Genomic DNA, 23,161 nt, shown 5'->3' with positions numbered 1-23,161 from the left:
CATGAGCTGATTTCTTGACAGAGAAAAATGGTTGAAATTCATAAGCTGGTACTACTTATATTGAAGCAATCACAACCTAACATTTATTCAAACTACGAGATGCCGGTTTCTTTTTGCTATTAGAAAAAACGACTAGCAGTCAGATATTTTACAATAAATGAATTAATCACTCACTGTGACAACGAGATCTTTCGGCAGGTTCATTTATTGTAAAATATCTGACTGCTAGTCGTTTTTTCTAATAGTAAAGAGATTTAATAATAAGCAGTTCGTGATGGAAAACTACATGGAAGAATACCGGTTTCGATTGTAGCACCATCGTCAATATCTGATAAACTGGTGGTGTTTCAGAGTACTATATCTCGTTATTCTTATCAATTTGTGGTTGTGATGACTCACAGCAAGTATTTTCAATCAATATGAATAACTACCACAATAACACCTCTACTATCACACAAAACTTGAACCCAAGATAATCTTCAATAAATAACTTGACGGTGAAATGGTATCAAATTGTTCAGGAATGCCATTATCCTAACTAAAAGTAAAGGTAATATCTTTTTTACTATCCTAACTATGAAGTCCATAATAAGAGTCCATTGACTTTCCATCTTTTTAATAGTCCTAATTCATTTTTATTTGCAACATTGCAGAGGTCGCAAGATAACTTGTGGTCCCTGGCCTCTGTAATCTCAAAGTAAAAAGGTATAAGTGGGAACAACTTTTCAACTGGCAGATATTCATTCACTCTCTTCTTGCTTACTGTTCGAGAAAAGTTTGGATAGAATCAACAAACATCGGTCTAAAGGTACATGTCCTTAGCAAGACTCGAGACGCGTAGTTAGAGCCGCCGCAGATAGAGCACATCACCTATATATTTATAGATTCGATGATTTATTAGATATGAATCGTAAAAGCAATATAGTAGCCAAAACTTCTAATTCATCTGCCGTCATAACGTCATACAAAAGAAATATCCAATGAGTCATCAATCCAATGAATTTATTTATTAGAGCAAACAAAACAATAGTCGGATAAGAAAAAACAGGTTATTGCCCAAAACTTCGTCAATTTCCTAATTTTGTCTTAAACTGTCCAAATATTAAGTAGGTTATGACCATTTCAATTTATACACAAAATCATCAATCTGAATAAACAAATCAGAATAAAAGGAACAAAATTTAGATAGATTGATAATAAAACTTCCGTAAAAACATGAAACAAACTACAAAATAATTCTATAAAAACACAAAAATTTATAGATGATCTGCTCTAGCCGCGTTGACGCTAGGGAATTGCACCTTTAGAGGCACGAAGTAGACTGGTGGTGAGTTTTAAAGTTTCCGTGTTCAGTCGACTTTAGGGGGAGACCAGAGACCATGACTAATTTCGGGGTCTAGCATTTTCCGTACCATCAGACCTTCTCGCGGCCGGTTTAGGTCAGATAACCGAAACTTTATTGAAAAAAGAAAATTCAATATTACATGAATAAATCAATAAAATTTTAACATTGAATGTTCTAAAGGTATTCTTGTATTGGGCATTAACAATATTTTATATACAAATAGAAAAGGAAAATTACACAAACAAGAAATTAAAAAAAATCAAGTTGAACATCAAAAGAAAAAAATCTGGTGTGGCGCACTCACACAACTTTCCTTGCCGTTAAGAAAATTGATCACCTGACGCTAGTGTTCCCGCGAATCTCAAGTCTACTATTCAAAGATTTGAGCCAGCTGGTGACAGGGCAATAACGCTGAAGACACACGAGGTGTGCTATCTCATCATAGTGAATGATTTAATAGAATCAACAGTTTGCAATTTGTTAATCACATTTTCTCGAATTTCGAGCTTATATTTGATTTTAGGTGAAAATGTTACTGAACATTAGTTGTAGAGATTCTCATGCTGAATCTTTTCTACTCGAATTTTTTTGTTTAAATTGTATCTGAAGCCTGATAATTGAGTATCTAAAATCAAACTTTGCATAGATGGGGCGGAGCTCCTGAAATTTTTACAGATATCGGACTTGTGTCAGTTGATAGAGCTTATCGATTACTATTTCAGGTATAACTTACATCAAAATCGTTGGAGCCGTTTTCGAGAAAAACGCGAAAACCCCTGTTTTTGACAACATTTTCGCCATTTTAGCCGCCATCTTGAATCGCATTTGATCGAAATTGTTCGTGTCGGATCCTTATATTGTAAGAACCTTATGTTCCAAATTTCAAGTCATTCCGTTAATTGGGAGATGAGATATCGTGTACACAGACGCACATACACTCATATATACACACACACACACACACACACACACACACACATACATACAGACCAATACCCAAAAACCACTTTTTTGGACTCAGGGGACCTTGAAACGTATAGAAATTTAGAAATTGGGGTACCTTAATTTTTTTCGGAAAGCAATACTTTCCTTACTTTCCTTGGGGGTGTCATTCGCTGGGTATCCCCTATAACCTTCCCCCATCGATCTCCCTCATGGTAGAGAGGTTTACTCAGATCCTCACCATCAAACCTATAGGGTCTGTCCCTGTAGCTTGAGTACTCTTCCCGCCGTCTTTGGAATCTGGGACTCTCCTCGTCATACGGCATCCTCTCAATGTGCGATCGTCTTGCTTTCTCGGATCTTCTAAAATAATCATCATCCCTCCTCATCCTATCAGCCCGCCTCATCATTTCTCTATGTGCTTCCTCATCCTCATCTTTCCTTACCTATGGTAATAGGGCAAGGAAAGTAAAAATCTACTGTATGAGTTGGTTTCAGTGCAGGAGGCATTCAATTAAACTATATTGTATATTTAATTTGTGATAATTTGATGAAAGTACTCACGATTCTTTCTAGGAGGAAAGGTAAGAGGTAGGACTCCTTTGTAGGTGCAATTGATAGGTTTGAAGTTGGGATCCATACGTAAGAAAGGCGCACTGAAAGCAGGTGGCGGGGCCTCACGTGGATGCTCCGGATAATTCTTCCGCAGTTCAAAGCAGCTTTTTGATTCACTAAAATCACAGAACAAAGTAATCATCAATAAAAGAAAGTTCATTTTCTCAAGTGTATTTAAATCAACTTTCAAAGCGCATAGTAAAACTAAACATTTTGCATGGACATGGATTCTAAAAAAATGAAATTTAAAAGTCAACGGATCTAGAATAAAATTTTTACTGACAATAATTTAAGAGTCAATTCTATAGTATCATTACAAATATCACTTTCAAATACCCAACAATAATGAATTAATGTATAGTTTATTTATAAATAATTCTCATTTCCAGCTTCTTCGTTGATAAATGATCGATATGATGTGATATCTAATAGCTAAGAATAGAAAAGTTATGGCTTTCCATTGAAAGGGTGACTGTCTAACACCAAATAATGGAATGAAATATAATAAAAGTCTTCAAGTACCCTTTTATATTTATTATTCATAACATGTTTCAACTAAAGTTATGTAATTATTCATTAGTAATCACTTTTAGAATAGCATTGTTTATTGTCGTAATGATCTGCATGGAGCGGCCGGACAGTCAGTCCGAAAACTCAGCTCTCCTTGTAACAACATCATGTGTGTCATTAAAAATATTTTTTTCAAACTGGATTTGAACTTATTTAAATCGATCTTAAGTTTATACACAACATTGAATTATAATATGTTGTTTATTTTATTTATAACTTTTATTAACTATTTTTTTTATTTTTCTTTTCAACTTTGTATTGAGGATTATTATTTTTGTTGTGGTGAAATAAAATTTGATTTGATTTGATTTTTGATTTTGTACTCGAAAATGGGTATAATTAGTCGAAGTCGAAACATGTTGTGTATTAATAATATATAAAAAGGGTACTTTTTACAGAGAAGGAACATTTTTACAAATTACAGTATACCCATTTTCGAGTGCCAATAAAATAAACAAATAATTATAATTCAATGTAGTTTGTATAATTAGTTGAAACATGCTGTGTATTAATAACATATGAAAAGGATAACCTATTTGAGGATATTTATTTCGTTTCAATAATAATTATTGTAGTAAAGTATAATCTATAATATAATAAAGAGAATAATTGACTTATACATCTAAAGGATGGGAAATACACGAATGACCAATCATCACGTCTAAGCTACTGAACTGATTAACTTGAAATTTCGCATCTAGATTCTTAATTTACCGATGATGGTTATAGGCCTATTTTCAGTTCAAGATTTCAGTAAGTCAAGTTTTCAGTTTGTTTAAATTCAATCTATTTGTGCCTTGAACAGACCCTTGCGGAGCACGGGTTACCAGCTAGTTCATAATAAAGAAAAGTGGATGAAATTGAACGTATATAAGGACATTTTGTTAGTGTTCAAGTGATAAGTATACTTTTATAAGGTGAAATAGCTGCATTGAAATGATGAAAGACCAATAGCACTTGTATTCGAGTACTTACTTCTCGTGACATTCGGCGTACAATTTGCAGAAAGGACCACTCTGCGCGTGGCGTGCCAAAATGTAGTTAGCAGGCGGCTGCTGCACGAGATGACTGATGACACTGTACAGCTTGTCGGCAATGTGTTGGACGCCATCAGTGTGAGTCCGCATTTCCACACCCATGTCAGCCTCACACACCGTTTGCAACTGCATGAACTCGCAAGTCATCGGATTGATTCTTGCTGCAACACAAATAGCTACAATAGAACCTCGATAATTCGGTCCCTTGTATAAACCGCAGTAAAACAATGTATTTCGGTCCCCTCGATAATTCATTTCGTAATAAAATCGAGCGCTGGCTTATCTTTAGAACCTCGATAATTTGGACCTCTGTAATTCGTAGTGGAAGCTCGGTCCCTTGAAAAACCTTTATAATTCGCAGTAAAGCAATGTATTTCGGCCCCCTCGATAATTCATTTCGTAATAAAATCGAGCGCTGGCTTATCTTTAGAACCTCGATAATTTGTACCTCTGTAATTCGTAGCTCGGTAACTTGAAAAACCTTTATAATTCGCAGTAAAACAATGTATTTCGGTCCCCTCGATAATTCGTTTCGTAATAAAATCGAGCGCTGGCTTATCTTTAGAACCTCGATAATTTGGACCTCTGTAATTCGTAGTGGAAGCTCGGTCACTTGAAAAACCTTTATAATTCAGAGTAAAGCAATGTATTTCGGTCCCCTCGATAATTCATTTCGTAATAAAATCGAGCGCGGCTTATCTTTAGAACCTCGATAATTTGGACCTCTGTAATTCGTAGTGGAAGCTCGGTCCCTTGAAAAACCTTTACAATTCGCAGTAAAACAATGTATTTCGGTCCCCTCGATAATTCGTTTTGTAATAAAATCGAGCGCTGGCTTATCTTTGACCCCTATAATTTGTGGTTTTGACTGCGAGAACTTTCTATAATTCATGACTTCTGTTTTTTATACATCATGAAAGGGAAGAATAATTACCGGGTCCTATGCTAACGCCATCTAATTCTCCAGACATCAACCTGAAATCTCACATCAACTCCAGACGAAATCATTGTCTATTGACAAAGTTGTCAGTCCAGTATTATTAAAAATTATTTTAGAAATCCTATACTATTAAACGAGCAATTTCTGTTTATATGTTTAGATGTTTATGAATGAATAATTTATTTGCCAAAAAACAAAATACAAAAAACTTTACAAAAAATAAATAAGTATATGCTACTGCACTTAACTAAAATACATAAATGTTAATTTATTTAATTTTTAATTATATATTTGTAATGGCATTGCAAGCATAGACAATTAGTCTGTTCGCTAGCAATGAGTTGAGATAAAAAAATAATAAATAATAATAATACAGTAATATATTCAGAAAAATAAATAATGATGTTCTCACATTATGCAACATTTAATATGGAGCTTTCATATTTTTCAAAACCCTGGACCACAGATGAGAAATTTAAAAATTACGGATTTCATCTTTATTATATTAGTTTTCTATGAACAATTTCATTTGAATTGTTAACATTTTTTGTGTACATTACTTAATCACAAAATTAAAACAATATTTTGAAATATGTTAGATTTAACCCAGTCATGTGTTAACGAATTTCTAGGAATTTTATTTATGAGAATATTGCAGTTGTGATCAAATTGCCTTCTGCTTACTGAGAGCCTGGAAAATCGTATTATAAATTGATTTGTAATTAGTGGTCGAGTATTGCAGCTGAGTGCACGGGGTTGTGGTGAGTGTTTGGCTTTATTAATAGATAGGATCAAGTTTTTAATATATTGTTGTCTGATCGTTAGGACGTTCATTTCTTGAAAAATGGATCTACTAGGATAAATCCGAGGTTTACCCAAAGCTGCTCGGATCAAAAATTTCTGTAGAGTGAAAACTTTCTTCAAATGAGTATCATACCACCCCACACCTCCAAACAGTAGGTGAAAAGGACATGTGCATATGCTAAATAGATATTTCTAATAATGGCACGGTTCTCTTACTGGTTTATTCTATAAAAAGTGTGAATCAGATACTTCAATTTATTACAGAGATATAGTGTATGTGCAGTCCATTTTAAATGATCGTCTAACATAACACCAAGGTATTTTATTGATTTTACTTTTTCTATTTCTGGACATGTGCAGTTGAAATTTTCATGACTTTCATTACTGTGTCAGTCCAGTATTATTAAAAATTATTTTAGAAATCCTATACTATTAAACGAGCAATTTCTGTTTATATGTTTAGATGTTTATATATGAATAAATGAATGAATATTTATTTGCCAAAAAAACAAAATACAAAAAACTTTACAGAAAATAAATAAGTATAAGCTACTGCACTTAACTAAAATACATAAATATTAATTTATTTAATTTTCAATATATATTTTTAATGGCATTGTTAGCATAGACAATTAGTCTGTTCGCTAGCAATGAGTTGAGATAAAAAAATAATAAATAATAATAATACAGTAATATATTCAGAAAAATAAATAATGATGTTCTCACATTATGCAACATTTAATATGGAGCTTTCATATTTTTCAAAACCCTGGACCACAGATGAGAAATTTAAAAATTACGGATTTCATCTTTATTATATTAGTTTTCTATGAACAATTTCATTTGAATTGTTAACTATTTTTTGTGTACATTACTTAATCACAAATAATTAAAACAATATTTTGAAAAATGTTGGATTTAACCCAGTCATGTGTTAACGAATTTCTAGGAATTTTATTTATGAGAATATTGCAGTTGTGATCAAATTGCCTTCTGCTTACTGAGAGCCTGGAAAATCGTATTATAAATTGATTTGTAATTAGTGGTCGAGTATTGCAGCTGAGTGCACGGGGTTGTGGTGAGTGTTTGGCTTTATTAATAGATAGGATCAAGTTTTTAATATATTGTTGTCTGATCGTTAGGACGTTCATTTCTTGAAAAATGGATCTACTGGGATAAATCCGAGGTTTACCCAAAGCTGCTCGGATCAAAAATTTCTGTAGAGTGAAAACTTTCTTCAAATGAGTATCATACCACCCCACACCTCCAAACAGTAGGTGAAAAGGACATGTGCATATGCTAAATAGATATTTCTAATAATGGCACGGTTCTCTTACTGGTTTATTCTATAAAAAGTGTGAATCAGATACTTCAATTTATTACAGAGATATAGTGTATGTGCAGTCCATTTTAAATGATCGTCTAACATAACACCAAGGTATTTTATTGATTTTACTTTTTCTATTTCTGGACATGTGCAGTTGAAATTTTCATGACTTTCATTACTGTGTCAGTCCAGTATTATTAAAAATTATTTTATATATAAATATATATATGTATGTGACCGGATCTCGAAAACAGCTCTAACGATTCTAACGAAATTTGGAACAAAGTAGGTTTATGATATGAAAATTCGATTGCACTAGGTTTCAACCCTGGGATAACTCGCTGAAGGACATTAAAAGGATAAATACGTTCTTGGAAAAACAGCTGGGATTTTTTTCGTCTCTCGACACCGTAATGGAAGTGAGTGAACGAGTGCATGTGTGGGATCATTCAGCTGATCTCACGAGAAGAAAAATTCAGCAAGAAAAACTTATTTTCGTTTATTTCTTTTTTTTAGAAAACATGTTTACTTCAGAAAGTCCAAAATAGTAACTAGATGCTGTTAGTGTAGAATAGTACATAGTATATTAACAAATATTGTAGCAAACATAGTATATCATTCTAAATCGAATTTATAGTATATCTATTGGTAATTGATGATGTGTTTGTTTTTTAAGTGTGAATGAATTGTTACTTTGATGAGTTATAGTAGCTTAACCTAGATTTTGATTTCGACTGTAGTATAAATTTGAAAAGGGACAGTTTTGGGCATAAGCCTGTTGTGCCTCCTCATATAACTGTAAAAATAATTGTACGACTGAGAAAATTAATAAAAAAATATAAACTATGAATTCAATCTTTCGTTACAAATTTTCTATGCTTTTACATTCCAGAGCAAAGCTCGGTCCCCCGATATTGAATGATAATCTTGAAAAGTAAGTTGATTAATTCTAAACATTTTACATTTACAATTTTGTCAATATGTAATGAAAATCTCAATTTAAAACTTATTTTCGTGTTGAATAAGACAGTTAAAGTTATATGAGTTAAATTTATCTACAGTATATCCATCTACTCACATTATCTATTTCAATCTATCCATGTTTGAATCTATCACCGTTTTATATTTTGATGGTCTTAAAAATAATTTTTATTCATAATATATCATCCATGATTGCTCTTTGCTCAGTGAATATTCAACATTCTATAGTTTATGTTTTCTTCTTCAACCTCCATGGGATTAACCTCCTCCTCCTTCTCGTCCTCCTCCTCCACCTCCTTTCCCTCTCATCCTCAATAGCCTCTGTAATTTGTACCCTCCATAATTCGTATTATGACAACTACGAATTAGAGGTTCTACTGTAATTATACGGAATAAAATGTATAGAACGGACACAACTGGTATTTTTCACAGAATTTTTTTCCAATACATCGAGAAAGTCGATTAAATTACACTTTGAACTGATAGTATATTTGGGCCTCCAGGTTTGGTATCGTAGCTGAGTCGGAGAGCACAAACAACGATGTTGTGACTGAAGCATTTAGTATACGCATTTGTTACAAAACGCCAAAGGCCGGTTACAGAGCTCGACCGACTGTCAGTGCGTACGTCAGTCGCGCTTGTCTTTTCCATAGATATTCTATGTATCCGTACAGAGCAAGCATTTAGTATACGCATTTGTTACAAAACGCCAAAGGCCAGTTACAGAGCTCGACCGATTGTCAGTGCGTACGTCAGTCGCGCTTGTCTTTTCCTTAGATATTCTATGTATCCGTACAGAGCAGGACTGACGGCACGCATGCGCACGATCAGGACCATGCGTTTTATAAAGCGTACGAAGACCATCGGTCGAGCTCGTGCGCATCCGTTCCATCGGTCGACTGACGGTGTGAGTAGTGAGTAGTAAGCTGTAGTGTGAGTAGTTTTTGAGAAAAAAGTTGAAATATGCAAAATATTCAAGTAGATAAACACAGACTTCTACGATTGATGTCCAATAACTTTCTTTAATAACCAGTACCGTAAACAAATAATTTTTTGCAACAAAAATTGTAGAGAATTAAATTCTGAAAAGAATCATGTATGCTTTGTAAACTAAATTTGAAAAAAAATTGAATAAAATGTATTCTTATGTAGTACATTACACCGCAAAAATTTGCTGTTTTATGAGGAGAAAACTAATAACTCATAGGTTGTAGCTGATTGCAAATAAAACATGGATTTAAATAACAGCTGTTCCAAAACAGCTGATTTGTTTTGTTTTAAATAAAAAAATATTTGAGATAAATTATCAGCTGAAAATTATTTTCAGAAATATTTTAGCTCATTGTTGAACAAAACAACAAACTAAGTTAGGCCTACTGTAACCACGCTGTATTTTTGTTTAATCTATTAACCAGTTATTTGTAACCATTTCACTTTGCTTTAGTGTTGAGTGTTGACTTTTTAAAAAATGGCAGGCGATTTTAGACATTATTCATACTCCAAATTAGCTGGCATGCATTTAATGTATGGAATGGGATACTGTAATAGTACTGAAGTAAGACGTTTGTATCAAGAGAACTTTCCTAACCGAGTATGTCCAAGTTCAAGGTTTTTTGCCACTATTCATTAACGTCTGTCTGGAACAGGTTCTTTGATATCCAAAGAGCACATTTATGCAGGCAGACCCCGATCTACTATGACTGTTGAGTTAGAAGAACAAGTTCTTAATGAAATGTATGAACATCCAGAGAAGAGCACGAGAGAATTGTCAGTGCAGTTTAATGTCAATCAATCTATTATTTGGAGGATACTAAAAGAGCAACAATTACATCCATACCACCTCCAGAAAGTTCATACTCTATTGCCAAGAGACTGTATTCCCCGTGCTGGCATTTGCTGATGGTTTTTAGAAAAACTTGTTAACCTAAACTTTTTAACAATCGTTTTATTTACCGACGAGGCACACTTTACAAGAACAGTTATCATTAACGTCCACAACCAACATATTTGGGCGGATGAGAATCCTCATGCCATCAATCCTAATCGTCCACAACATCAGTTTTCAGTAAACATTTGGGCAGGAATCATAGGAGATCATCTACTTCTGTTCGAGCTTCCTCCCAGGCTTAATGGCATAATCTACTTGAACTTTTTGAGAGAGGAGCTATTCATCTTACTTGAAGATGTACCTCTTCAGTTGCGCCAAAACATTTGGTTTATGCATGATGGAGCTCCAGCACACTTCAGTGTTGCTGTTCGTGAACACCTGAATCACAACTTTCCAAATGCTTTTGGAAATGCGTGAACACCTCGGATAGGCTGAGGTGGGCCAGTACCATGGCCAGCTAGGTCACCAGACTTAAATCCTTTGGATTTTTATCTTTGGGGACACTTGAAAACCTTAGTATACAATACTACGATTGATACCATTGAAGAACTCCGATTAAGGTTTTTGAACGGAATAGAAATGATAAAGCAGACTCCTGGAATATTTGAACGGGTCCGACAATCGATGAGAAGACGTCTGAACATGAATGCATTCAGAACAACGGAGGTCACTTTGAACATCATCTTTAGTCTTTTGGTATAAGTTTAATGTCATTTAGATATGTTACTTTCATAGAAAAATAGAACTTTTCATAAAAAACCGAATATTTTATTTGCAATCAGCTACAACCTATGTGTTATTAGTTCTCTCCTCATAAAACAGCAAATTTTTGTGGTGTAATGTACTACATAAGAATAGATTTTATTCAACTTTTATCCAAATTTAGTTCACACAGCTTACATAATTCTTTTCAAAATTAAATTCTCTACAATTTTTTACAATTTTTATTGCGAAAAATTATTTGTATACTGGTCATTAAAGAAAGTTATTGGGCATCAAACGTAGAAGTCTGTGTTTCTCTACTTAATTTTTTTGCATATTTCAACTTTTTTCTCAAAAACTACTCACACTACAGCTTCCAGACTAGTTTTATTCAATTTTTCAGAAATTTTTCCATATGAATCCAGCATAAGTTTCTCAAAAACTAGTCCCCTAAAAATTCAGCATCGGTGTATTTCACCAGAGAAACTGAATTCCGGGCGAAATCTTTCACTGTGTATAGCTCGCTAATGAAGCGATTATGGATATATGTTTATAAGAACTTCTTTTCTTATTTTTACCTCTACTATCACGTATTAAATTATTTTACCATAATTAAGAATCACCCTGTATTATTAATATTATCTATATTTATTTGATTCGTAGCTTAAAGTGACTGCAAGTATTCCCAATGGTGATACAAGCTCGAAGTAACTCATCAAAATTTCTGATGAACATTCTGAGGTAGTTGAAAAATGTATCTTTACCCCAAGCAATGATGTATATAATGGTACTAAATTCCCTTTGAAATGCTCTTTAGGCGAACATCGGGTGAACCTGAATTGTTTTCTAAGCTATCATATAACTATAATATTTATTTACTTTAGTTCAAGTAATAAAATGACATTTTAATAAGTAGGGTAGTCTCACTCACCTCTTTTCAGGAATGATCCAGGTCTGATATGCAAATCAGCCCATTGTCTGATAAATTCAGAAGTAGTCAAAATTTCCCCGCCATATTCACATTGATAGTCAAGTTTCGGCGCAACAGTGAATACTTGTTTCTTTTTAAGATGCTGCCTCACCCATTCCTGCAAATCAAACGAAAAATAATTGAAAAAGAACGTAATTAAAAAAATCAAGATTAACATATTTTAAAACATGAAAATAGTTGTTTTTGTATTTTATAAAAAAAGTAATACGGGATTATTTTTCAACTAACAAATCAACTAGCCCTAATGAAATAAGTTATTTGAAAAAAAAATCAATTTGTATAGATCTACTTATGGATTGTAAGTCGGGGATGGTAGCGATACTTCAACGTTAGTGGACAGAAACGTTATACTATTATAATTTCAGATTAACCCATAAAACAATCTTGATAAACCAATGCATTGCAATAAACCGATCCGATAAAAATCCGATGCATTGCATCAATAAATGCACTGAACACATACTGGTATCGAGCACATGTTCTACGAGAATCAAAATATCTTATCCCCGAAATTCACAAGCTGATCTATAGCCAAACTACAAAATATAAACACGACCTAGAAGATGAAGAAACCTTAATAGTTTGAAAGGGTTGGGAGGTGGGGTTTCTGCTTTTAAATGGCAAAATGCTTGTATTATTTAAATGTTTTGATAATTATTGTAAAGCAGAAACAGAAAGCTTGCATGTCAGAAAATGTTTGTGTTATTATAATTTGAATATACGTCACCGTATGATTGCGATATCACGCAATACCGTCAAGAATGCGATATTCTGCCTACTTTGTACTACAGCCCTTAGACCAGTTATAGAATAGACACGCTGGGAAGTCTAGCCTCTGAAGCCAACATCTACTGCCAGATCACCATATCATGACGTCAGCATCGGATAGAAAACTTTTCTGCAGAGTTTGTTTACATTGTTTTCTATCCGCTGCTGACGTCACGATATGGTGATATGGCAGTAGATGTTGGCTTCATAGACTTTCAGTATGAATATACAATGGGCCGTGTCTATTCTATAAATGGTCTAAGCTACAGCCTACGTCACGGCTGCAGTTCCCCCACTCCAATTTCATGTCAACTTGAATTCAATCAGGACCTCCTATTTAGGAGGTCCTGATTTAATTGATGAGTGACCAACCTTCTGTCTACTAACTTTGGCGATAATTCACCAAAATCTACTGGCTTCTCTGCTGCTTTCTACATCACCATTGAAATGATTCAAAGACTTCAAAACAGTCCACATAAACTACACAAAGTGCCTTTTGAGATTGACCACAGCTTTATTATAGGATTTAGAATTAAGGAAACTACATGACAGTTTGTAATTATTGGTGATGGTTTCTAGAGCCATTCCGAGCTGCGATGTATTAACACACTTTTTCTATGTATTTCACACGACATGCAGTCAAATAATTTATTTGATTCCCCGATGTATGTCGTGTGAAATACATAGAAAAAAGTGTTGTAATTATTATAATCATGAGGAATATTTAAAAGACACTATAGACACACTAGGGAGACACTATAGAGTGAAAGAAATGGCCAAAAGAATGACTATAAATGACACTATGACTAAAAATCAAAGCCTGGTCAAGAATTTCTCATGATTATTCACTAAATTTGTTGACGTGTATTATGTTGAAAGGCTAAGTTGAAACGCACAACAATAGTTATCAAGAAAAATATAATGTATCACATATACTGAGAGAGACACTCTTACTTTAGGAAAAAACTTTTGAGTCGTGAATTGGAATTTTATCCCCCTTCTGCTCTATCATCATCATGCTCTTGTCTATATACTACAGTACAGAGAACCCTAGAAGTCGAGAGCTCTTTTCTAACCATTGTTCAATTGTTGTTACTCGTAAATGGTACAAGTTTTATCATTTTGTGGTTCAACTCATTCCAGAAGTGTCGAAGTGGAGCTAAATGTAGAAATAGACATTAGTTTTAAGACCACCAGAGTTCCTGCCCCCTCCAACAAAATCCGAAATCCTTTATCACTCTCCAGAATACATTTCAACTAGATATGCTAAACAGGGTGATTTTAAACCCTCGACTGGGGTAGGATTTAAATTCAAGATCTAGACTTAACTGAGCAAACACAATTCAGTTATTGTTTTGGATTAGATAAAAAGCCAAATAGATGTCATGGAATACCTAAATTATTTGGATTAGTCCATCTAAATTCATAATTTATAGTTTGCAAGTTCATGTTAGAATAAAATTGTATCAGAATTATGCGTAAAAAACTAACCTTATTTTATGACTGACATAACCTAAAAACTTTCAAGAAAAATAATACAAGGATTGTCTTGGAATTTATATTCCAATCTGAATGTTATTAATCAATGTCATATTCAACATATTAATAATAATAATCTAACAATAATAAATTATTCTTCCAGTTTTTTTTTCAAAACAAATACTGTACGTTTTCAAACTCAATAGTCTAATGAAATTTTTATTCCAAAATCACTGGTTAGGATCAATGATCAAACGTAAAATGAAATGTTTATTCATTCACCTTTCAAATGTTTTGCTTTGATTTGGCCTACAAAGAAATCGAAACGTATTTTTTTCAATAGTTTGGAGAGCATGCTCATTTGAATTATCCCGCTGCAATCAGCTGTTTCCGTTTTGCTATAATGCCAACAATAAAACAGAAAAATTTCCCTCATGTTTACTACGTTAAAGTCCTGGACTCAAATGAGTCGAGAACTTAATAGACCCCGGATTTTAGTAGATAAAATCGTGACTCAGAAAGTCAATTTAGACCCGAGAGCTTATTTTAGTCCTGGACTCTGTAAGTCTAGAACTTATAGATCCCGAGCTCGGAAACCGGCCCTTAATTTAGTTGACTTTTTATAAATGAGAGTTTCTCTGACAGCCTCTTTATTGGTTATAGAATAGAATTCTCTTATTTGATGACGTAGCGATGTTTGGACAGTAATGCTCATTCTATCACGTCTTAGGGAAAAGATACTAATACAATACAAAAGATGCAGAGAGAAGAAAAAATAAACAAAAAAGACGATGTGATGAAATAAATATGAGAGTTTAATATTGGAAAATGAAGTGCATTTCAATAAACTAAATCACTTCACTCTGAAAGAGAAGGGGGAAAATATAGGAAGGAAAATACAATAAAATGAATGAGTAGTCAGGTTAATTAAAGTAATTAATCAGATCAGTAATAAAATAATCAGGATAATAAAATAATATAGTATTGTACTTACTCCATCGTATTTGGTCCTCAACAGAATCTTGATTTCGCCGACTTGATGTTTCATCAGATGGTTTGGCGTTTCCTTCCCAATGTGCCAAATTCTATAATCACAACGTCCAGCACCCCAAACTGGTTTCCTCTTTGGTTGAAAGGAACACAATATTATTAATTGAATTACAGAAATATTAATTATTCATCAATAATTATAATCATTGAAATTGGAGATTACTATCATACTAACTTATTTTTAATGTACTAGACAGTATACTTGTAATGTGAAACAAGTTTTTGCATATTGTTCAACTTCTTGAATGTGATGAATAGAGTAAAATCCAGTATAAAGAGTGCAAAGTTGTTTTTGACTGTTGTAATTTGACTGCAATCTAACACTCTGGCTAATGAACAGTTTTATTTTTAGAATGTTCTGTGAAGAATTAATATAACATTCACACCAAAGGACTCACTCAATCAGACACCACTACTTCTAAACTATAACCAAGCAATACTCATACACTCTTATTCACATAATTAAAGCTTATTACATTATCAACATCACTTTAGACACATTCCGACTTCTCCTTGGAGACGACAGTAAATTATTACATCGATAGAAAGTTGCATAGTTTTGTTGTGTCAAAACAGGAACAGTCGACACAAATTGTGGAATTCAATTCAGAACTTTAGTGGGCATTTTGTCAACAAAAATCTTCTATATTCTATCTTCTTCTTCTTCTTCTTCTTCTTCTATATATATATATTATATATATATATAATATATATATATATTATATATATATATATATATATATATATATATATATATATATATATATATATATATAAAAGCGGAATGGCACTCACTCACTGACTGACTGACTGACTCACTCACTGACTGACTGACTGACTCACTCACTCACTCACTCACTCGCATAACTAAAAATCTACCGGACCAAAAACGTTCAAATTTGGTAGGTATGTTCAGTTGGCACTTTAGAGGCGCACTAAGAAATCTTTTGGCAATATTTTAACTCTAAGGGTTGTTTTTAAGGGTTTAAAGTTCGTCTTTTAGCATGTATATTCTTCTTCTCCCAATCTCTTAATTATAATTGAAATTTCCATATCATATAGTTCCATATAGAACTATAATCTAGATAGAGTACCTCTTCGAAACAGTTGGCAACTAAATTAATAATTTTGTCAGGTTGGCATTAAGTTGAGTTGACTTTGTTAGGTTGGCACCAAGTTGAAGATTTAAATGCATTTATCGCGGAAAAATTGATTGGGCACTGCTACTTCAATCCTGGGAATATTATATTACTAGCCGTCAGGCTCGCTTCGCTCGCCATATCCGTTTAGCCAGACGTTTAGTCTGGACCCCCGACTGGATTGTCCTAACATATGATAAAAATGCTCAAATGAAAAATGCAGGCGAGCGAAGCGAGCCTGCTGATCTCATTCTTGGACGATCCAGTCGGGGGTCCAGGGGGCGGAGCCCCCTGGCTAGACGGATATGGCGAGCGAAGCGAGCCTGAAGGCTAGTCCGGTATAAAATTGAGACTGACGTCATACAGAAAGGTTAAGATGAGACACAAAGGAGCACTTTGGGTTGGGATAAATTTGAAATGACAACTGTTCGATTAGTGCCAACTTAGGTTACACATTGAAATGATGGCTCACTTTATTATTTGTTCTATTGGTTTTTGGTCTAGTAGTAAATGTCCTTCATATTAGTTGGCGTGAAATCATTATGAATAAAATACATGTATTTCCTCCTCAAATTACAAATTACATAAGTCGAAATTAAATAGAAATTAATACAACTCAGAGTTTAGAATGAATAACTGAGAGCAAGGATAGAAAACAAGATATGAGGTGGAATTTGCATTGCAGGATTTTAATAAATAATTTTGTGATTCCTGAAACCTTCAGTGAGAACAAGAACTATATTGTGTCACTTCAATAAAAAGCTAATCAGACCAATTTATTGGTGGTTGATGAGGCCTACATTTAATCACTATTGAACAAAACCCCAAATTAAATTTTGTAAAACACCCCGAAGACTTCTGCTATTGCAAATATTGACAACAGGGTTAACAGCTAGATGGAAATTCTATGATAGCTACTATCGAATTTACATCTGTAGGCCTATAATGCCTAAATATTTTTGTGAAATATTTATTCTACGTTTAGTTTTGAAGCATCTAAATTTGATAATCTACTTGGTGAAAATACTTGAGGACTGAAAATTTTGTGAATTGAAGAACTACAAGACACCTAATTCGGACTATGTGTTATCTAAATTTGGGAGAGGAATAGCACAAGGTTACCTTATTTTTCCTATCCCTATCATTTTGATAATGTACTTATTGTATAAATTAATAAAGAATAAAAATGAATAAAGATCTATTTACTTGAATAGCATTTCACTCAAGAACAGTTTTTTGCAACAAACTATTCAAAGTGAAAGGTTACTCACTCTCTCTTTGAATCTTGAATTAGGAACGAAGTCATCTTCCATATCCATTACTTCACCATCACAATCTGAAAATGTTTCTTCAATTTGACTGTCTGCAACAATAACACAATCATCAATTAATAGTACAATAAAATAGCTAGTGCAAGATAAACATCGAGAAAAAGGCAAAGTTAAATTGCAAAGGAGCTAATCGCTTCCATCAAAAACAAACCCTAATAGCGTTCCATCCAAGGGCTCCAAACTGGACTAAATGGTGAGCTCTATTTAGAATAAGTGTAGATTGAAACTTGAGGGTTAGTAGTTTTAGTCTAGACATTCCCAATCATCAATAGATGCATTGAAGGTTCAGGTTTTTCCACATGTTACATGCAGATAAATAAAATAAATAAAAGTCGAGTATGTACAGATTTGCCAGCTTCCAATCTGTGAAACTTACAACTGCTTCAATTTTTTAGAAACAATTCGAATTTTCTAGTTTTTGTACAAACATTATTGCTTCTGGTTGGAAAATCTCAAATGATTGTATAAATGGAGACAACACATTACCCATTTCGCCAGTTTCAAGTCACACAAAACAATTTTTGCCAAACAAATGAATATTCATAGGTATGAAAAAGATAGAATAAAAAGAAAAAGAATCAATAATCACAAAAATCAGAATATTAGGTGATTAATAGATATAAAATTATGTACGCAAAATATCCAAGGTAATGATAGTAGATTAAAGTTTAAATGTAGCTTTGAACGATGAATGTAGTATTTTATTTATTTATTTATTCCTTGAAAAAGCATTACAATAATTCACAATTTAGAAATATAACAACAAAATGAATCAATAGGAAATACAAATAAACATAAGGAACTACTTCCCCAAAAGAGCAAGCTCGAGCTTGGGGAAGGAGCAGCCGTACTTTGACTACTTACTTATTATTAATTAACATTACAGTATATACATTAACAACTAAAATCAAATCCTTTCAATAAACAAGATAAATCAGTGATGCTATAATAGATCAATATATTTACATACAATATGTGTTAGATGCAACAAAATTTGTAAATTATAATAAATTATAATAATGACCTGATATTGCCTAGCCTAGTGTATAACATGATATAAGATGTGGTACAAAATGAAATCTATTCAATTGGAATAATTACTATACTAATGTAATCCAGAAATTCTCGGCACTATCCCAGCCATGAGAGCTAACCAGATACTTTTTCAAATGTAGTCCAAAGTTTTTTTGGGCGAGTAAACCTCTCAAATTACTTGGAAGAATATTAAAAAATAATGGAGATAAATATATGAAGCTACGCTGACCAGCAGTAGTCAATAATCTAGGAACAGTAACCAGACCTGACTCCTCCCGTCTTGTAATAGCACAATCCGTTCTATTAATGAAATGAAAAAGTGATAGCTTCTTATAATATAATATGATGTGTTTCAGGTATATCTGTCTAATCGGTAGAACTGAAATTCCAAAAAAGACAATCTTGTTGAATACATTCTATTCTTTTTCAGAATAATTTTTAATATTAAATTTTGTATTGTTTTTACTGGTTTTAGAACATTTGTATATGCACCACCCCAACCCACAATACCATATTGGAGCAATGACTGTGCCAGTGCATAATACACCATCTTCATGACTTTCATAGGCAAAACAGAACGTAATTTCACAAATAAATAAATAAGTTTTCTAGATCGTGTAGTAAGCTGCGACAAATGTACATCCCACTTTAAATGCTGATCAACCATTACTCCAAAATATCTGATACTGCTAACCTTCTCTATTTTATTACAATTAACTGAACACCCTAGATCTACATGACTAAGACAATTTGGAGAATGCAAAACAAGTGACATATTAACTGGCTGATTCTGTATATTCAAGGAAAAAGAGATGTATTTTGTTTTGGACAAATTCAGAGTCAGTTTTCTTCTATCAAGCCATTTTTTTACTTCTCCCAGTCCCCTAGCAGCATCCCCTAGTATAAAAACATAGAATAAAAAGAAAAATAACCAATAATCACAGAAAACAGAATATTAGGTGGTTAATTTAGAATTATGTGAACAAAATATCGAAGGTAATGATAGTAGATAAAAGTTTAAATGTAACTTTGAACGGTGAAAGTAGTATACTAAATCTTAATAGGCATATTTTTGTGAGTTCTCAAGTATTCATGGTTATAAATTGAAATTCAAGTCGAAAGTCGATCTCACCTTCAGTCATACCACCACAGCTACTTGAGCAATGAGCATCGTCACTAAAACTTGCAGCATCGTCACTGGAACTAACAAAATCGCAAATTGAATTACATTCAAAGAACGAGAAGACTACGTTTTTGGAAATATTGCACTCATTATTGCATTATAGGTTATGAACTACTTGGCAAGAATCAGGCTACAATTCACGGCAACATTATTCACACATAAAGTAATAATAATAATAATAATATTTTTTATTTGTTCAAAACAATACAGTCATTATGAATCACAACTATACAATTGAACATTGTCATGTACAAAAAAATCTCTTCAATATTTAACATAATAAAAATATAGATATAGCCTATATGATATCACACATAATTGTCACATAAAAATTCATTTACACTATAAAAACTTCTTTCAACAAGGAACTTATAAAGATCTTTTTTGAAAGTCATTCTCTTAAAATCTATATTACTAGGCAACTTGTTTAGAAATTTTGTCCCAATGTAGCTAGTTTTTTTCTCAAAAAGAGTTAGCCTGTGAGGCTGAACGACGAAGTTGTTCCTGTTTCTGGTTAAGTGTGAATGTACCTGTGCGTTGGTTGTTAAACTGCCCATATTCTTAACCACATTTATAATAGAGTTTTAAAAATAAAAATACAAGGTACAGTGAGTATGCACAGCCTTTTAAAATAATCTCGACAAGGATGATTGAACCCCAATCCCACTAAACACCTAATAGCACGCTTTTGCAGAATGAATATCTTATTTATGTTCTGCAGAGACGTGTTACCCCAGAGTTCAATTCCATATGCAATATGTGAATAAATGAGTGCGAAATATAACGTTTTTCCTGTCTCAGGGGGCACACATTTGACTATGTTTCGCAGAACAAATAAACTGCTACTGATTCTGTTCGCCAGTCTGTCAGTATGGGCATTCCATGAGAGATCCTTATCCACAATCAGTCCCAACAGACACGCCTCTGTCACATTCTCTACAATAGAGTCACCAATGCTAATTACTGGTTCAAATACATAATGTTTGAAACCAAATTGAAGGCACTTACTTTTTTAGGGTTCACTGACAATAATGATTCATTATAATATTGTACAACAGAATTTGTCTGTAGATTTGCTTCCACCTCCAGATCATTGAGGCTGTTGTTGTTGAACATTATTGTTGTATCATCAGCGCATAATGTGATACCCACCTCTACTGGGACTGACGATTGCAAATCATTTGTATAAAGAATAAAAAGCAATGGACCCAGAATGGATCCTTGCGGCACACCTCTTGTAACACTCAGTCGCATTGATTCAGCTACCTGGGATTAAGAGTCAATAGCAACAAATTGAAATCGATTTGTCAAATAGGAGTTCATCAATTATCTATAAAACAAAACTGTAAAAACGAAAGATGCACGTTGTAGAAGTTTTTGCCGCCATAACATTGCAAACATGATTTCAACCGCAAGTAAACTCAACATTTCGGCACATTGAATAGAGTTGATACAATTTAAAAGCAAACTATTTTCAAACATTTCAATCACAATTCTCTTCTTATATCACTCTATTCCTTGACTATCAATGAGAGCTCAATCAATAGAGATCAGAAATCAATATTAATAGACTTGTGTATCTTAGATTTAGTTTTTGTATAATGTACTTTCGAATCTTTTTTTCATGCATCACACTTAGTAATTCAATTGGTGGAAATAAGGAGAAAATTAATTTGAACGATGAAAAATATTTTTCAAGTGGTTGGTCAACCACTTGATCTAGACCACATTCATATTCATGATTTAAAATGTACTCTTTCAATCTCGAATGATGGCTGTGGCTGCTCAAAATTGAAAAGATAAAATCATTTTAAATATCTAGGCGTTATAGTTGATCAGCATTTGTGATGGGATATTCACATAGATAAGCTTTATAATAAACTCAAGCACTGGATCAACAAATTCTATAATATTAGCAGGTTGGGTAACATAGCCGTTTCAAAATTGGTTTATTTTGCCTACATTCAATCTCATCTCCAGTATGGTATGAAAGTTGCATCTTATTCGAATCACCGCAATAAGATAATTACCATCCAAAAAGCATTATTAAATGCCATTTTAGGCAAACCTAAACGATTTCCAAGTGACAGTATTGTTAATGAATTGAATGTATTGACGGTTGAGCAGCTGTATATGAAGAATTTAATTATTTACATTAATAAACATAGAACACTTTTCAACCTCCGTATATCGCCTTACAATCTCCGTCCCTCAACCATTACCTTAAAACCACACAATGCAGTTTTATCCATCTCGTAGAAGACAGTTTGATTGTATCGTGCATAAGCTTATAAATGTGATACCTGCTCTTTTTATAACAGATAATTTGAATGGAAGACTTCTGAGAGAGATAGATTTATGGATTGCTTCTTCACATCCTAGGATAAGTTATTTCTTGTAATTGTAACTAGGATAAGGTCACAATCATTCAAAAATGTCTGCTTTTTTATTTTATTATCTCGTATTTTCTTACTTTCCTTCTTTGTAAATTTCTTCAAATTTAGATGTTAATAGGAATCTACCAATTTTATTAATTTTAGAAAAAAATTGTTTGTAGTAACACTCGGCCCCTGCGCTCAGGTTTTTAACCTTTTCGGGGACTTTCCGTATTTAATAATAATACTATTTTACTTTAAACTTATTTTGTTAATTTTCAATTGTATTCATATGTAATTATAGACATCCATGTATGCATTGTATGAAGGAAAAATAAACTATTGATTGATTGAAATATCAAAATGACGAAAATTATAACAAAATCAATGCGAAATTCGTGCATGTCGTTGCTTACACAAAACTTTAATGTCAATTGTTTAGAAGCACACTTGCATTTCTTGATGAACAGAGAAAAGTTTCTCTCTTTCCTTAATTAGTATATTGATTGGTTCCGAGAAACCTAGCTCACACAAGTAGGTGGTTGAAAAATGAAATAAGATGTTAACAGCTTCATCTAATATTAGAGGATTTTTCAATGAAACAAAAAGTGTGGTAGTTACACAAAGACGGTTTCGCCTTTACATTTTCAAACTAGCTG

At 33.1% G+C, this 23,161-nt stretch overlaps 1 protein-coding gene across 8 annotated transcripts in view; it reads right to left on the bottom strand.

The window, feature by feature from the left end:
* The window catches only part of LOC111054042, a 49,707-nt gene that overhangs the window by 3,297 nt on the left and 23,249 nt on the right, over positions 1-23,161 (bottom strand). For 4 of the 8 annotated variants that reach the window (XM_039433112.1, XM_039433110.1, XM_039433111.1 and 1 more), the window contains exons 9-14: positions 20,077-20,147; positions 17,850-17,941; positions 15,384-15,512; positions 12,083-12,239; positions 4,448-4,670; positions 2,852-3,018 (exon numbers count right to left, since the gene is read on the bottom strand). In XM_039433112.1, coding sequence (XP_039289046.1) covers positions 2,852-3,018; positions 4,448-4,670; positions 12,083-12,239; positions 15,384-15,512; positions 17,850-17,941; positions 20,077-20,147 — 839 coding nt within the window. The remainder of the gene's footprint in view (positions 1-2,851; positions 3,019-4,447; positions 4,671-12,082; positions 12,240-15,383; positions 15,513-17,849; positions 17,942-20,076; positions 20,148-23,161) is intronic. The other 4 variants (XM_039433114.1, XM_039433115.1, XM_039433117.1 and 1 more) reach the window with 1 other exon arrangement.

The sequence above is a fragment of the Nilaparvata lugens genome, chromosome 7 (assembly GCF_014356525.2).
Source record: "Nilaparvata lugens isolate BPH chromosome 7, ASM1435652v1, whole genome shotgun sequence".
Classification (NCBI taxonomy): Eukaryota; Metazoa; Arthropoda; class Insecta; order Hemiptera; family Delphacidae; genus Nilaparvata; species Nilaparvata lugens.
Note: the sequence above shows the minus strand (reverse complement) of the source record. Positions and strands in the feature narration are given on the sequence as shown.